Below are 18,942 nucleotides of genomic sequence, written 5' to 3' on the forward strand. Positions count from 1 at the left end.
GTATGAGGATGTCTTACTTATTTTGAGGTACGGATGTAAGAAACTGTGTGGATGTTGATGAAGATGTAAGAAATTGTGTGGATGTTCCACGGATTTGGATGCGGATGCATGTGTGGATATCTGTTTACAGTAAAATGCGGATGTGGATGCATAACAGTACATCTTCTAATTTTTGTTTTTTTATTATTATTATTATCACACTGGCCGATTCCCACCAAGGCAGGGTGGCCCAAAAAAGAAAAACTTTCACCATCATTCACTCCATCACTGTCTTGCCAGAAGGGTGCTTTACACTACAGTTTTTAAACTGCAACATTAACACCCCTCCTTCAGAGTGCAGGCACTGTACTTCCCATCTCCAGGACTCAAGTCCGGCCTGCCGGTTTCCCTGAACCCCTTCATAAATGTTACTTTGCTCACACTCCAACAGCACGTCAAGTATTAAAAACCATTCGTCTCCATTCACTCCTATCAAACACGCTCACGCACGCCTGCTGGAAGTCCAAGCCCCTCGCACACAAAACCTCCTTTACCCCCTCCCTCCAACCTTTCCTAGGCCGACCCCTACCCCGCCTTCCTTCCACTACAGACTGATACACTCTTGAAGTCATTCTGTTTCGCTCCATTCTCTCTACATGTCCGAACCACCTCAACAACCCTTCCTCAGCCCTCTGGACAACAGTTTTGGTAATCCCGCACCTACTCCTAACTTCCAAACTACGAATTCTCTGCATTATATTCACACCACACATTGCCCTCAGACATGACATCTCCACTGCCTCCAGCCTTCTCCTCGCTGCAACATTCATCACCCATGCTTCACACCCATATAAGAGTGTTGGTAAAACTATACTCTCATACATTCCCATCTTTGCCTCCAAGGACAAAGTTCTTTGTCTCCACAGGCTCCTAAGTGCACCACTCACCCTTTTCCCCTCATCAATTCTATGATTCACCTCATCCTTCATAGACCCATCCGCTGACACGTCCACTCCCAAATATCTGAATACATTCACCTCCTCCATACTCTCTCCCTCCAATCTGATATCCAATCTTTCATCACCTAATCTTTTTGTTATCCTCATAACCTTACTCTTTCCTGTATTCACTTTTAATTTTCTACTTTTGCACACCCTACCAAATTCATCCATCAATCTCTGCAACTTCTCTTCAGAATCTCCCAAGAGCACAGTGTCATCAGCAAAGAGCAACTGTGACAACTCCCACTTTATGTGTGATTCTTTATCTTTTAACTCCACGCCTCTTGTCAAGACCCTCGCATTTACTTCTCTTACAACCCCATCTATAAATATATTAAACAACCACGGTGACATCACACATCCTTGTCTAAGGCCTACTTTTACTGGGAAATAATTTCCCTCTTTCCTATGTACTCTAACTTGAGCCTCACTATCCTCGTAAAAACTCTTCACTGCTTTCAGTAACCTACCTCCTACACCATACACCTGCAACATCTGCCACATTGCCCCCCTATCCACCCTGTCATACGCCTTTTCCAAATCCATAAATGCCACAAAGACCTCTTAAGCCTTATCTAAATACTGTTCACTTATATGTTTCACTGTGAACACCTGGTCCACACACCCCCTACCTTTCCTAAAGCCTCCTTGTTCATCTGCTATCCTATTCTCAGTCTTACTTTTAATTCTTTCAATAATAACTCTACCATACACTTTACCAGGTATACTCAACAGACTTATCCCCCTATAATTTTTGCACTCTCTTTTGTCCCCTTTGCCTTTATACAAAGGAACTATGCATGCTCTCTGCCAATCCCTAGGTACCTTACCCTCTTCCATACATTTATTAAATAATTGCACCAACCACTCCAAAACTATATCCCCACCTGCTTTTAACATTTCTATCTTTATCCCATCAATCCCGGCTGCCTTACCCCCTTTCATTTTACCTACTGCCTCACGAACTTCCCCCACACTCACAACTGGCTCTTCCTCACTCCTACAAGATGTTATTCCTCCTTGCCCTATACACGAAATCACAGCTTCCCTATCTTCATCAACATTTAACAATTCCTCAAAATATTCCCTCCATCTTCCCAATACCTCTAACTCTCCGTTTAATAACTCTCCTCTCCTATTTTTAACTGACAAATCCATTTGTTCTCTAGGCTTCCTTAACTTTTTAATCTCACTCCAAAACTTTTTCTTATTTTCAACAAAATTTGTTGATAACATCTCACCCACTCTCTCATTTGCTCTCTTTTTACATTGCTTCACCACTCTCTTAACCTCTCTCTTTTTCTCCATATACTCTTCCCTCCTTGCATCACTTCTACTTTGTAAAAACTTCTCATATGCTAACTTTTTCTCCCTTACTACTCTCTTTACATCATCATTCCACCAATCGCTCCTCTTCCCTCCCGCACCCACTTTCCTGTAACCACAAACTTCTGCTGAACACTCTAACACTATAATTTTAAACATACCCCATACCTCTTTGACCCCATTGCCTATGCTCTCATTAGCCCATCTATCCTCCAATAGCTGTTTATATCTTTCCCTAACTCCCTCCTCTTTTAGTTTATAAACCTTCACCTCTCTCTTCCCTGATGCTTCTATTCTCCTTGTATCCCATCTACCTTTTACTCTCAGTGTAGCTACAATTAGAAAGTGATCTGATATATCTGTGGCCCCTCTATAAACATGTACATCCTGAAGTCTACTCAACAGTCTTTTATCTACCAATACATAATCCAACAAACTACTGTCATTTCGCCCTACATCATATCTTGTATACTTATTTATCCTCTTTTTCTTAAAATATGTATTACCTATAACTAAACCCCTTTCTATACAAAGTTCAATCAAAGGGCTCCCATTATCATTTTTGTGTGAATAAAAATTCAAAATGGCAAGCAAGTATAATATAAGAGGGGTCTAGAGACATGACTAATGAACAGAGAAAATGTTGTTTTAGTGCCAGGAATGTCTACAATGTTTATTCTAGACCCTATTTTGAAAATGGTATATCTTGAAATTTGTCTGAAATTGGCCAAATTATCGATTTCTGACCACTTTATTGGGTAGTAGACATAGATAAATGGGCAGTTTCTTGTACTCAATCGACAGAATAGAAGGAATACTAGCAAAATAGCTATGAGTTTGGCAGACTGGAACAATAGAATGGGCCAAAAATAGGGTGCAAAGTGGGTGAAATCACCAATGTGTAAATAACGCCACTGGGTTAAGTGTATTCTAATCTAACCACTCTGTAATCTGGCTAAATCACTAATCTAGCAGCCTACAGGTCCTGATGGTGCTGGATTAGTGATGGTCAACCTGTAATAGTATATGTATACACACCCATCTGAGTTTTCTTCTGTTTTCTTAATAGTTCTTGTTCTTATTTATTTTTTCATCTCCATGGGGAAATGGAGAAGAAGCTTTCCTGTGTAAGCCACAAGTGTAGTAAGAGGCGACTAAAACACCAGCAGCAAGGGACTAGTAACACCTTCTCCTGTATAAATTGGATCACCCTCTCTGTGTTCAAAAAAAAAAAAAATAAATAAATAAACATGAGAGTACAGTGGAGCCTCGGCATACGAGTGCCCAACCATACAAGTTTTTCAGGATACGAGAAGTTGCTCGGTCAATTTTTTGTTTCTGGATACGAGCAAAAATTCAGGATGCGAGCTTCCCCGTCAAACAACTTTTTTTTTTATAGATCTCCAGATCTCACAAAAATAAAAGTAAATACGTATATAATTGTAGTACATTGTCGTGATGTATTATGTTGTTTTTACTGCTTAAGACTATAACTGCAACAGAAATAATAGTACAGCCTCTCCTCAGTTAACAACGGAGTTCCGTTCCTAACATCATGTTGTTAAACAAATTCATCACTAAATGAGGAGCACACTTTAATGGTAGTGAGTTTGTGTCAACCATCAAGAATATTGTTTTAATGTTACCTTTGCACCATTTATAATATTTCTGATATATTTTTAAATGTTTATACAGTAGTGTACTGCATATTGAAATAAGCAGAATAGAGGAAATCAGCACTAATATATATTATTTAGGTATGAATAATGGTCAGAGAGCCCGTCGAAAGTCTGAGGCATCAGTAAACAAGTACGTATGTCACTAAGTGAGAAGAGTCTGTATTTCTTACCTTACATTGTGGGTGCTGGTGTTAGTTGATGATTGTGAAGAGTGGAGAGTTAAGCTGTGGCCCTACTGGGCAGAAGTGGATGGTAGAGGTTCTGGTACTGAAGTTGATAGTTGTACTGGAGTGTGCATAAATTCTGTAATGAATTTCTGTTCTATTTTACCATGCAATACATTATACAACTGATGATAAGGCATCAGTTGCTCTAGACACCGTTTCAGGGTCCTCTTCAGTGAAAAAGTCTAACTTTAAGTTATTCAGGAAGTCAGTTAAGTCATTCAACCAAGTTATTCAGTCAGTCAGTCAAATCATTCAGTCAGTCAGTCAAAGTCAGCTAAGTCAGTCAGTCAGTCAAGTCAAGTCAAGTCAGCCAGTCAGTTTAGTCAGTCAAGTCATTCATTCAGTCAAGTCAGTAAGTCAGTCAGTCAAGTCAGTCAGTCAGTTAAGTCAGTCAGTCAGTTAAGACAGTCAGTCAGTTAAGTCAGTTAAGCAATGTGAATGCTTTTGTTTTGGCACTATACATAGTTTCAGTATTGGAGTATCACAGGCCAACTTATGACTAGTTAAGATTCATTATTTTGAGATTGAGATTGATATTTCAGTTTATGGTCAAATGGGTGAGTGAGTGTAAGTGTTAACCACCAGGTGGTATTCGTGTAATTAGTTGACAGGGTGTATCAGGGAGATAAGATGTTTTCTGATGGTAGTTTTGAAGGTGATGAATGTGTCTGCAGTTTTAGAATTTTCAGGTAGGGTGTTACAGATTTTAGGGCCTTTGACATACATTGAATTTTTGTAAAGGTTTAGTCGGACACGGGGAATGTCATAGAGATGTTTGTGTCTGGTATTGTGCCTGTGGGTTCTGTCGCAACTATCAAGAAAGCGTTTAAGGTCAAGGTTAATACTGGAATTTAAGGTCCTGTAGATGTAGATTGCACAGTAGTAAGTGTGGATGTACTGAACAGGGAGTAAGTTTAGATCTATGAAGAGTGGGGGGTGTGTTGCCAGGGATGGGATTTAGTGATTATTCTTACTGCAGCTTTTTGTTGGGTTATTATTGGCTTTAGGTGTGTTGCTGCAGTTGAACCCCAAGCACATAGAGCATAGGTGAGGTATGGATATATAAGTGAATGGTATAGTGTGAGAAGGGCAGTTTGCGGCACATAGTATCGTATCATGGAGAGGATTCCAACCGTTTGGATACTTTTTTGGTTATGTGTTGGATATGGGTGCTGAAGTTCAGGTTGTTGTCGAGGTATAGGCCTAGGAATTTGCCCTCATTATGCCTGGCAATTAGAGTGTTGTCGATCTTAATGTTAATTTGCGCATCTCCTGCTCTGCTACCAAACATAATGTAGTAGGTTTTGTCAGTGTTAAGCGTAAGTTTATTGGCTGTCATCCAAGTCGATATTTTGATCAGCTCCTCATTAACAATGGTGTTGAGGGTGGCAAGATTAGGGTGAGAGATGACATAAGTCGTGTCGTCAGCAAAGAGAATGGGGTTCAGGTGTTGAGATACGTTTGGAAGATCACTGATGTATATGAGGAAGAGCAGAGGACCAAGGACACTTCCCTGCGGAACTCCAGTATCAAGTGGCTGTGTTGTTGATGCTGTGTCTTTAATGGTGACATACTGATACCTATTAGTAAGGTAAGATTTGAAATATGCAAGCGCATGACCTCTTATACCATAATGGTCAAGTTTGTGGAGTAGGATGCCATGGTCTACTGTGTCAAAAGCTTTTCTTAGGTCAATAAAAATTCCTAGTGGATATTCCTTATTTTCCAATGCTGTGTAAAGCAGATCTAGCATTTTTATGATTGTATCGTTAGTGCTTTTATTTTTCCTGAATCCAAATTGGCAGGGGTTGAGTATGTTTTGTGCCGTTATAAATGAATATAGTCTCCTGTGCACGAGTTTCTCAAAGATTTTGGATAGCAATGGTAAGTTTGATATTGGCCTATAGTTGTTTAAATCTGTAGGGTCACCACCTTTATGTATTGGTGTAACCCTTGCCGTCTTGAGTAGTTTCGGGAAGGTGCTAGTTTCTAGTGACTTGTTAAAAAGTAATGAGATAGCATGCGAGAGGACATGGGCCGCTCTCTTGTACAATAATGGTGGGACATGAGACAGATTCCCTGAGTTATTTTTAAGTGACTTTAAAATCTCGGTGACTTCCATGGGCTCAGTTGGAGCAAGATAGAAGGAATTTGGGAAATTCCCATCTAGGTAGTCCCCGGCATGGGCATTGGTGCGTGGGATTTTATTGACGAGATTGGAACTTATGGTTGAGAAGAAGTCGTTATCTTGTTAGCTGTGTCAGTGAGATGCAGTAGTGTTTCATTAGGTTTAGTTAGGGCAATATTCTTGTTTTTTTTTCAGTTTTTGGGTCCCTAGAATCTGAGAGAGTGTTTTCCAGGACTTTTTTTATATCTCCTCTTGTGTCAGCGAATCTACTGGAGTAGTATAGTTGTTTGGCTTTCTTTATTACTTTGGTGAGGACTGATGAATAGTGTTTAAGAATATCTTTGTGTATTAAGCCCTGTCAATATTGCTTTTCATATTGGTGTTTCTTATCAATGGATTTCAGAATGGTGCTGGTTAGCCATGGGCAATCAAGCCGTTTGTTTGTGATCCGTTTCGCTTTTATAGGACAATGTTTGTTGTATAGTCTAAGTAATTTGTTAAGAAAAATGTCTGTCCAGTCGTCAATACCATTGGCCTTGGAGAATTCTGTAGGCCAGTCAACAGTCTCTAGGTCAGCTGTGAACTTCCTTATTGAGGCCTCATCATGGAGTCTAAATGAAACTTTATTGTATTCAAATGGTGGCTTACTAATGTTTGTCAAGAGGAAGGTAGGGTAGTGGTCTGTAGTGCTATCTGTGATTATCCCTGATTTAACCCTTTGAGGGTTTTGGTCGTACTAGTACGTCTTACGCGTAGGGGTTTTTGACGTACTAGTACGCATAAATTCTAGTGGCCTCAAATCTAGTGGGAGAAAGCTGGTAGGCCTTCATATGAAAGAATGGGTCTATGTGGTCAGTGTGCACAGTCTAAAAAAAATCCTGCAGCACACAGTGCATAATGAGAAAAAAAAAACTTTGACCATTTTTTTGGAATAAATCAGCGACTTTGCAGTGTATTTTCGTATGGTATTTATTGTTGTATTCTAGTTTTCTTGGTCTCATTTTATAGAATGGAAGACATATTACAGAAATTGACATGATTTTGACTGGTTTTACAATGAAAGGTGCCTTGAAATTGAGCTCAAAGTAGCAGAAATGTTCGATTTTTATCAAACTTCAAAAGTAAACAAATCGTGCCAAGCGTGCAATACACGTCAACTGGTGAGTCTAATATTCTTTCACACGTGCACCAATAATATTTATACCATTTTTTACACTAATGCAGTAGTCTGCATAACAGTAAATCTTATATTTTTTGTGAGAATAAAAATTCAAAGTGGAAAGCAAAAGAATATAAGAGGGGCCTTGAGACGTGACTAATGACTAGAGGAAATGTCATTTTAGTGCCAGGAATGTCTTTCTTGTTTATTCTGGACCCTATTCGGAAATTGGCATCTTTTGAAATTTGTGTGAAATTGGCAAAATTGCTAAATTCTGACCACTGTACTGGATAGTTGAATTTCATAAATGGGTGGTTTCTTGCACCCATTCGATAGAAAAAATGGAGTTCTAGCGAAATATTCATGTTTTTTGTCGACTAGTACAGTGAAATTGGCCGAAAATGGGGCTCAAAGTGGGCAAAATCACCGATGCGTAAACATCGCCGAGACCGCTAACTTTGCGAGAGCATAATTCCGTAAGTTTTCTATCAAATTTCAAACTTTTGGTGTCTTTATGATCGGGAAAAGATTCTCTATCTTTTCATAAGAGAAAATATTTTTTTTTTTTTTTAAATTTGGCCGACCCTGAGAACGAGTTTCGGAGAGGGCCTGTCGACCCTCAAAGGGTTAAGGGGGGCTAGTATATTGGTCCATATGTGGTCTATTATGGTTGCACTCGTTTCAGTGAGCCTGGTTGGTTTAGTTATTGAGGAAATGGTATGGTGATACCGACAAGATGTGGAAAAAGACACTTATGTACAGTTCAGGACATTTATTAAAGGAAACGTTTCGCCACTCGTGGCGAAACGTTTCCTTTAATAAATGTCCTGAACTGTACATAAGTGTCTTTTACCACAGGTTTAGTTATTGTTGGTATGAGAAGTGTGTTGTTCATATTGTTGATGAAATCAGTTACAGGCTGATCATCTAGTAGGCCAAGGTTGATGTTGAAGTCAAAAGCTAAGAGAAGGTGGTGATTATTCATTTGTCTGTTTGTTATTAGTGCCTTTAGTTTCTCACTGAAATTTGGGATGTTTGTGTGGGGTATCCGGTAAATGGCACCGATTGTTATAGGCGTCTTAAGGTTTTTTACAGTAAAATTAGCAAAAATGTATTCTCCATATTCATCACTAAAGCAAGTGGCGCTAATACAAGATAACTGGTTAGAGTAATAGATTGCAATACCACCCCCAACTTGGTATGGTCTGCAGTTGTAGATTGCTGTGTATCCTGGTAGAGGGTACATATCTATTATGTCCTGCTTAAGCCAGGTCTCAGTAAGAATAATGCAGGAGAAGGGTGTCTTTAGTGATTCAAGGAGTGCCAGGAGGTCATCATAGTGTTTGCTTAAGGACCTTATGTTGTAGTTAAGTACTGATAGACTTTTAGCATTGTTTAGGATAGTGCTGGCTTGTGATGCTGTGTAGTAAAGGCAGTTACTTTCCAATAGGTTTTGATTGTGTGTCACATTATGGAGGTTTAGATCAGGGTCAATGTGATCAATCATCTTCTAGGTTTAAATTATGGTTATTTATATCCTGAGTTGTAGGTTGAGTTTTAGTACTGATATCTGTAGTGGTGGGAAGTTTGGACAAGTAAATAGCTATAGCATTTTGGTCATGTAGAGTATAGTCACTAATACACATAATGGAGTTGGTGTTGTCTATGTGTTGTGCTGGAATGAGCTAAAGTACAACTAGGTATAAACTAACAATATAAAAATACAAATTAAAAATAGCACAAGACTCTCACTTGTAATTGCACTAAGGTCTAATGTAATGACTTTGGTATAGTCTATGTATTGAGCTAGAATGAGCTATAGTACAACTAAGTTTAATCTAATAATATAAAAATACAAATTAAAAATAGCACCAGACTCTCACTAGTAATTACACTATGGTCTAATATAATGAATTTGGTATTGACTATGTATTGAGCTAGAATGAGCTATAGTACAACTAAGTTTAATCTAATAATATAAAAATACAAATTAAAAATAGCACCAGACTCTCACTAGTAATTACACTATGGTCTAATATAATGAATTTGGTATTGACTATGTATTGAGCTAGAATGAGCTATAGTACAACTGAGTTTAATCTAATGATATAAAAAAGGCACAAGACTCTCAATTGTAATTGCACTAAGGTCTTATATAAGTTGTTTACAAGAATTAGAGTATAATTAGATTTAAATTAACAAGATAAAATATGCAAGTCAAGGTAGCAAAATAATAAAAAAAAAAAGTAGAAAAAAAAAATATATGAGGTAGTTGGTACTAGTTAGCAAAAGATAGTTAAGGGCCTTGAACAATAATATAATTGAAATATACACTAATTGCACACACAATATAGTCACTAAGATATGAAAACAATCTTAGAGTAGAACTTATAATATAAACTTATAATATAAAAATACAAATTGAAATGGTAATTGCAATTGCACTAGGGTCTGGTATAGGTTGTTGACAAGATCAAGAGTATAACTAGATTTAAATTGACAAAATAAAATTCACAAATTAAAGTACCAAAAGAATAATAAGTAAAAAATAACAATGGCAATGTCTTGGTTATAATATGATAGTAAGATGGTAGACAGGTACACAGGTACACAAGTACACAGATACACAGGTACACAGGTACAAAGGATAATATAAAGGTTGGAGTTGAATATACAAACTTGGAAATTTGGCAACAAAATGTTATGGGAAGTATAAAATAATGATTAATGTACAAAAGTAAAATTGACTGGTAGTAAATATGGTGTTTAATAAAATTTTAGTAAGTAATAATGATTACAAAAAAAGTGAAAAAGTAATGATTATTTCTTTCAAAATTGCACTGGTAGTTATACTTGAGGTTATTTGGCAGTACAAGGTAATTAAGAGTACTCTAAGATAGTAAATGTGGTATTAAAACTGGTTAAGGTAATTAGACAAGTAATGGTTATTAAATGATGTCAAAAATGTTAAGAGTAAATTGTATTGATAGTAAAAATGGTAATTATTAATTTTAGTAAGTAATATCAATTGATAGTATTTAAAAAAATAGGTAGTAATATGGACAGAGAAAGTATCGATTCAGCTAATATTTAAGCAAACAATAGTAAATAAGAAAATTAGATAAGGTGACTTATGCTTACTAGTAAAATCACAAAATGAGGTAGTTGATTATTTAATTACTAAGAGATTGTACTACGAGATTTGAACAATAATGGAGCAAAACATACACTACATTACGTAGGCTTTTAGGTTGGACATTTAGTTAATCTCTGTAAGATCAGTATCCCTGAGAAATCATGATAGATCATTCTCATTCGTGATTGTGTACAGTTGACCTACATTTGTTTTCCTAACTAGAATTTTCCCATCCCGTGTGAAGCACTGGTGTATTGTGTAATTATTCTCTCGCTTAAATTTTTTGACTCTATACAGGAGGTTCTGATGTTTTTTGGTAAGACACTCGTTTATGTATACCTCTTTCTTTACTTTAATAGATGCAATAATTAAGTCTTTTTTCCTGTCATGTGAGTGGAATCTAAGCATAACACTTTTTCTACCATGGGATCCTAGTAACCTGGCTTCTTTTATTTCTGACTCTGGTACAATAACACTTGTTTGGTCCTTTATGATCTGCAGAGTAATTTCTTTACTGTGGTAATTAAAAGATCAAAACACAATTCACAAACACAGCTAGCTTGTAGGAGAGAAGTGGAACTGAACACGTATCCATGAAGCTGGGATGGTGGTGTCGGGAGTGTTGGGGGATGGCAGGGGATGGTGGGAGGTCTCCCCCGCTGCTGACCCACAACAAGGCAGCTGCTTGAGGTAGGGAATGGCCGCCACCACTTGTCACATAATGACATATTTTATTCATTCTAGAGTATATATCATGTTTCTATATTATTTATATGGCTAATTATGTCATATTATATAGGGACTGGTCCCTCATATGCACACAGCAATCACTCCATACGAAAGCAAAAGACTTGGCAGGCGATGCAACATACCCCCAGTGAAAAGTAGGGGCGTCACTGGTACACTAAGAGAAAACACAATAAGTGTCCGGGGCCCAAGACTGTTCAACAGCCTCCCACCAGCAATAAGGGGCATTACGGGAAGACCCCTGGTTGTCTTCAAGAGGGAGCTGGACAGATACCTAAAGACGGTGCCGGATCAGCCGGGCTGTGGTTCGTACGTTGGATTGTGTGCGGCCAGCAGTAACAGCCTCATTGATCAGGTCCTGATCCACCGGGAGGCTTGGTCGTGGACCGGGCTGCAGGGGTGTTGATCCCCGGAATGCCCTCCAGGTAGACTCCAGGTAGATATTAGATGAATTATGATAGATAAATAAGCCGTAGAGTTGATATTAGCGTCATATTGAAGTATTTTTGTTCTGCCTCCCAGAGCAGGAATTCTGCTGGAATGGATTAATGGCATTTCATTTAATTTAAATGAGGAAAATTGACTCAGCATACGAGCAGATCAGGATACGAGCAAGGTCACGGAATGGATTAAACTCATAAGCCGAGGTTCCACTGTATAATATGTAACATACATAAGGTAATACAGTTAATTTAAAGCTTTAAACAGCATTTTGAAAACTTAAATAAACATTGTAATGACAGGAAATTGAAAATCCAAAATTATAGTTGAAAGCTTGAACAATTGCTTCTCCATTATTAAACTGAATTAACTGACATTTGCATTTTATAGTTTAAATGTCTTTTTTTAACTCTGAAGAAACACATTGAAAAATAAAAAAAACATTCATTGCTCATTGTTAGTAGCGCACTCAGCTCACACACTGAGGTCTGTGGCTCGATCCCCGGTATGGCTGGAAACATTAGGACGTGTTTCCTTAAGACACCTGCTGTCCATGTTCACCTAGCACTAAAATAGGTACGTGGGTGTTAGTTGACTAGTGTGGGTTGCATCCTGGGGACAAAACTGACCTAATTTGCCTAAAATGCTCTGCATAACAAGGGGCTTTCTATATGTTACTGATGTCAGCTATGGTCTGTAAGATGTATCATGTACTTGTAGAAAGAAATAAAGATTATTTTTATTATTATTACATTACTTCAACAGCTCAAATTAAAAATTCTCAAATAGGAGTTGTGGAACATCAACATCTCCCAATTTTATAAGTTAACCTGTTGCTATGAGGAGAGCAAATGCTACCTCCAGTAATAAACAATCTTTCTCTATTTATTGAAGAGTGCAGTGAAGCCAAATATTTACTGAAGAGTGCAGTGAAGCCAGATATTTATTGAAGAGTGCAGTGAAGCCAGATATTTACTGAAGAGTGCAGTGAAGCCAGATATTTATTGAAGAAGGCAGTGAACCCAGATATTTAATAGAGAGTGCAGTGAAGCCAAATGTTTACTGAAGAGTGCAGTGAAGCCAGATATTTACTGAAGAGGGCAGTGAAGCCAGATATTTACTGAAGAGTGGTAGGAAAGACACATGGGCAACAGTAAGGCAACTTTATTCTGAAACGTTTCGCCTACACAGTAGGCTTCTTCAGTCGAGTACAGAAAGTAGGCAGGAGCAGTAGAGATGTGAAGATGATGTAATCAGTCCATCACCGTTAAAGTCATAGATTTGAGGTTGTCAGTCCTTCAGCCTGGAGAAGTGTTCTGTTCCATAGTCTGAAACAGTCTGAAGAGACAAGCAACAGTGTGGAGACTCATATACTGTCAGAAGCAGAGGTGCAGGGTGGTAGAAGAGAGAATGTAGTCACTGAGAGTTCATGTCCCTCTCTAATCCAACAATTCTCACTTGAAAAAGTTGTCCAAGTTGTTTTCTCTTTTGTACCAAGATACCATTGTGTTGCAGTATCTGACAGAGTGAACATCAAAATGGTATACAATACCGACACGATGGTAGGTAAGACAATAAAGCCTACACAGTAAGCTTCTTCTGTACTCGACTGAAGAAGCCTACTGTGTAGGCGAAACGTTTCGGAATAAAGTTGCCTAACTGTTGCCCATGTGTCTTACCTACCATCGTGTCGGTATTGTATATCATTCTGATGTTCACTGAAGAGTGCAGTGAAGCCAGATGTTTATTGAAGAGGGCAGTGAAGCCAGATATTTATTGCAGAGGGCAGTGAAGCCAGATACTTATTGAAGAGGGCAGTGAAGCCAGATATTTATTGCAGAGGGCAGTGAAGCCAGATACTTATTGAAGAGGGCAGTGAAGCCAGATACTTATTGAAGAGGGCAGTGAAGCCAGATATTTATTGCAGAGGACAGTGAAGCCAGATATTTACTGAAGAGGGCAGTGAAGCCAGATATTTATTGAAGAGTGCAGTAAAGCCAGATGTTTACTGAAGAGTGCAGTAAAGCCAGATGTTTACTGAAGAGTGCAGTAAAGCCAGATGTTTACTGAAGAGTGCAGTAAAGCCAGATGTTTACTGAAGAGTGCAGTAAAGCCAGATGTTTACTGAAGAGTGCAGTAAAGCCAGATGTTTACTGAAGAGTGCAGTGAAGCCAGATGTTTACTGAAGAGGGCAGTGAAGCCAGATGTTTACTGAAGAGTGCAGTAAAGCCAGATGTTTACTGAAGAGTGCAGTAAAGCCAGATGTTTACTGAAGAGTGCAGTAAAGCCAGATGTTTACTGAAGATCCAGATGTTTACTGAAGAGTGCAGTAAAGCCAGATGTTTACTGAAGAGTGCAGTAAAGCCAGATGTTTACTGAAGAGTGCAGTGAAGCCAGATACTTATTGAAGAGGGCAGTGAAGCCAGGTATTTTTGAAGGGGGCAGTGAAGCCAGATGTTTACTGAAGAGGGCAGTGAAGCCAGATATTTACTGAAGAGTGCAGTGAAGCCAGATATTAACCTTTTGGGTTTGCTGCACATGGAAGAACACATCATTTCTCCATCACTACTGGACTTCCTTCTTATGGCAATAATGACATTTTCATATATGTATTTGTTTATTTATTTGTGGTAAAACAAATACTAGAATGTTTGTTTATGGATGGTTTTTGCAATTTGGATATGGAACCCAAGGCAGATATCTGTGATGTGCTGTTGTGAGTGCTGGCTATGGTTTCTTCAAGGCAGATGTCTGTGATGTACTGTTGTGAGTGCTGGCTATGGTTTCTTCAAGGCAGATGTCTGTTATTTGCTGTTGTGAATGCTGGCCAGTTTCTTCAAGACAGATGTCTGTTATGTGCTGTTGTGAATGCTGGCCAGTTTCTTCAAGACAGATGTCTGTTATGTGCTGTTGTGAATGCTGGCCAGTTTCTTCAAGACAGATGTCTGTTATTTGCTGTTGTGAATGCTGGCCAGTTTCTTCAAGGCAGATGTCTGTTATTTGCTGTTGTGAATGCTGGCCAGTTTCTTCAAGGCAGATGTCTGTTATTTGCTGTTGTGAATGCTGGCCAGTTTCTTCAAGACAGATGTCTGTTATTTGCTGTTGTGAATGCTGGCCAGTTTCTTCAAGACAGATGTCTGTTATGTGCTGTTGTGAATGCTGGCCAGTTTCTTCAAGGCAGATGTCTGTGATGTGGTGGTGTCAATGCTGGTTACAGTTTCAAGGTAGAAATCTGTCATGTGCTGTTGTTGTCAATGCTGGCTACAGTTTCTTCAAGGCAGATGTCTGTGATATGTTGTTGTTGTGAATGCTGGCTACAGTTTCTTCAAGGCAGATGTCTGTGATATGTTGTTGTTGTGTATGCTGGCTACAGTTTCTTCAAGGCAAAGGCCTGTGATATGTTGTTGTTGTGAATGCTGGCTACAGTTTCTTCATAAGATTTATTAAAATCAAACTGGTCAAGTTCTTCAGTCCCTGTTACATCATCTTGATCTTCTTCATCAGAATTCGTGTTGCTTGATGCGGAGATCTTGAACTGGTGAATTTCCTCCTGCATCTTTTTCACTTCATTCTCAATACTGTCAAGGTTTGTTTTCCATGACCCATCAGCTGCTCTGCACTGAAGTTCTTATATCAGGATCAAGAAATGTGCTAAGTATGGTGTTGTAGTGAGTGGTGTAACTCTTGAAGCTAGTTAACACAGACACTTTGAGCTGACAGTGTGCTACCCATGCCTGACAATCTTGAATCACTCAAAGTTTTCTTTACAAATTATTTAGAAAAGTGTAGATGAGGCAGTATTTCTGAGACCAGACAATTTGTTTCACTAAGACCTGCAGTAGTTTTGTGAAATGTTCCCAACGAAGATCACTGGTCAATAACATTCCACTTATTTCAATCTTATGTTGGAAGGTGTGTGGTATCTGGTAAATATATTGCAATAACTCTTTTTCTTCTTCACAGATGCAATTTAAAATTAAAAAAGTGCTATTCCAGCAGGTAGATGCATTCTGAACAAGCTTGTGTTTTGGTAGTTCATTACATTCTTGAAGGATCTCAAATTTATGAAAGTTAAAGCAGACTGAAAAGTCTCCTTATTTGTCTACAATCAGCAATGTCTTTTATTGCTCTCTTCTCCAGATTACAATCATGGATAACCAGTTCAAGTGTCAGTTCCTTTGACAACAATGATAATAATAAATAATAATAAAACAAAATAATAATCACTCTGAGGTGCATTAAATATCATATATTACATTAATGTAGACATTTTCATTAATACATCTACGATATTTTTTTCGAAATTATAAAGTAAACACGCTACATAACACATAAACAGGATAAATACATCCCACAGTAGAATAAATTAACATATATATGAGATGTTTTACCAGTCGTTTTGTCGGGTGTCGTAAAGAATAACGTTTTCTCTAGTTCAACATCAAATAAAATGTGTACACAATAGTATTACTAGGAGTAACTGTAGAAAATTATTACTTTCATATGCCATCACTCAGAGCATCATTCCTTTTAAAAATGGTGTGTTACATGAGAATAGAAGTGTTGCTCTTTATTTATTCTACTGCACCAACATGGAGAAAACTTGTACACAATGTAAGGTGTTTGTATTATTGTGTAAGTTTCACAAACAAGGAAATAAGTCACTGTCTGACTTTTTTTGGGTTATCGTAGGTAATCTACACATATGCTGCTATGTATGATAATCTATGTAACTGTATTTATGTGAACCTGTACCTGAATAAAAACTTAATCACAAACATGGAAATGAACATGTATGAACCATAACCAGATGCATTCATCTGTTTTTTTACATACTCCGCATCTCTGTCCTCTCTCATTTACTCATTCTCTCTCTCTCTCGTTTATTCATTTTATCTCATTTACTCACCTCTCGCCCTACAGTAAGACTACAAATATTTTAAGTTAAGTAATGAGTGTACTGTGCGTGTGTTTTACTTTATTGTTTTTTAAATACGTACCTAGTTCTATTGCTAACTTAAAATATGTTAGTGTAAACTTGTTAATTGGCATTTATATGCATTTGTAAGTGGAAAAAAGGCATTCTGCTTTCTGGCAATAGCCTGGAACCTAACCTGCCATATAAATGAGACCTTACTGTATTTCATATTCTGTACATAGTATGTATTGTATTAAGTGTGCATATATGGTACACTGAACCTGACTGAGTAATCATACTAACAGCACATTTTTGTTCAGTAACAATGGGTTTAAGGGCATTAGTTGTTGTTGATCCCCATGGACAAATACCATTAGTGAGGTAAGGAGATGTAAAGCTCTTCAGGCAGATTTAATCTATTACTAAAACAATTTAACAAGGCACATATTACCTGAGCTCCGGCCTTAACCTGAGCAACCAGGTAACTGACAGTAGCATCAGTGATTATCTTGAGCAGTTTGTGGCTGGCTTCTGGATACCTGTACAACCAACGCTTAGCATTACTCATGGTCTTGGACCCCTTACCCTCGATCATATAGGCCATGATGGTCCACTGAGGAAAAAAATGCAATTATTGACCATTTTAATATATTTTCTGCATTATTATATTACTACAATTATTCTTAATATATTCATGGAAATGTTCATAAAAGTCATACAGAAACTGGGGAATGGGAGGCAATTATTATCATTTTTTCTTTCAATACACTGGCCATCTCCCACTGAGGCAGAGTGACCCAAAAAAGAAGAAACACGCTCACCATCACTCACTCCATCACTGTCTTGCCAGAAGCATGCCAACACTACAGTCAAAAACTGCTAATATCCCCACCCCTTCCTCCGAGTGCAGGGCACTGTGCTCTGAAGAAGAGGTGGGAGGCACTGCAAGCATTGTATTTCCCACCTCCAGGACTCAAGTCCAGCTAACCAGTTTTTCTGAATTCCTTCATAAAAGTTATCTTGCTTGCACTCCAACATCTTATCCATTAAAAACCCTTTTTCTCCCTTTACACCTGTTTAACATAATGACACAAGCCTGCTGGATGCTGCACCCACTAAGACTCAGAGCCTGCGTTACCACCATGCTACATACACAGCAGCACAGATGTGGCTACTGAGTACAATTTAATATTTTAATGTAGTTTTGTGAAAGACAAGTAGTGGTGAAGTGGTAAGATATGCCTGACTTGACTTCAAATTCAAAACTCAAATTTTTATTTTTATTTTTTATCTAGCCTAAGAGGTGATGACTCTTGTGTTGAGGAGGCTGCAATACTTTATACATCACAGCAAATGATGCTTATCTGTCTTATGTATATAAACACTGAAATAAATACAAGTACCATCCGACTTACGACCAAGCTTGGTTCTGACGAACCGGTTGTAAGTAAAAATGGACGCAAGTCAAACCTTAGAAAATTGCCGACATACTGGGTAGGGCATAACGTCAAACCTTTGCTATATAAAGTACAGCAGGGCCCCACTTTATGGTGTTCCACTAATATGATGATTTTAAATTATGACCAAAATTCTCTATACAGCTCCCTGTCTTTCTAATATGGCGTGCACCACCGGGTTTGTTTATTCTCTGTGAGCACTGCATCTCTCCATTATGTTTGAAAACTTTCCAAAATTTCAAGTGTCTTAAAGTTATTTAATATTTTATATATACTCTAATAATAATACTTGCATGTACCTGTACCTAGGTAAACTTACACACTGTGCTAGTGTGCAGGTACACATTAAAATCACTAAGAGTGTCTTATTAGTCTTGAAGATGCCATATTAATAATGATAATAATAATAACACACAATAATAATCACTCTGATGTGCATTAAATACCTTATAAAACATTAATATGGACATTCTGCTTAATCAACCTATGATATTTTTTTCAAAATTATATAATAAACACACTACGTAACATATAAACATGATAAATATACCCACAGTAGAATAAATTAACATAAATATGAGATGCTTTTCCAGGCGGCTTGTGGGAGAGAACTAAAACTAAACGCGTTCGGCTAGTTTGCTTAGCAAACTCGTGAACCTACTACTCTCTCATGTGCTCATTCTCTCTCTCTCTCTCTCTCTCTTAATGGCATTGTAACTAATTTAAATGAGGAAAACTGACTCA

The 18,942-nt window shown here is 37.9% G+C and overlaps 1 protein-coding gene across 2 annotated transcripts in view; it reads right to left on the reverse strand.

Moving 5' to 3' along the window:
- Urod (uroporphyrinogen decarboxylase) overlaps window positions 1-18,942 on the reverse strand; it is a 291,316-nt gene that overhangs the window by 122,241 nt on the left and 150,133 nt on the right. For both annotated transcript variants that reach the window (XM_070083962.1, XM_070083961.1), the window contains one exon: window positions 17,193-17,354. In XM_070083962.1, the coding sequence (XP_069940063.1) occupies window positions 17,193-17,354 (162 nt within the window). The remainder of the gene's footprint in view (window positions 1-17,192; window positions 17,355-18,942) is intronic.

Source organism: Cherax quadricarinatus, chromosome 11 (assembly GCF_038502225.1).
Source record: "Cherax quadricarinatus isolate ZL_2023a chromosome 11, ASM3850222v1, whole genome shotgun sequence".
In the NCBI taxonomy this organism is placed as follows: Eukaryota; Metazoa; Arthropoda; class Malacostraca; order Decapoda; family Parastacidae; genus Cherax; species Cherax quadricarinatus.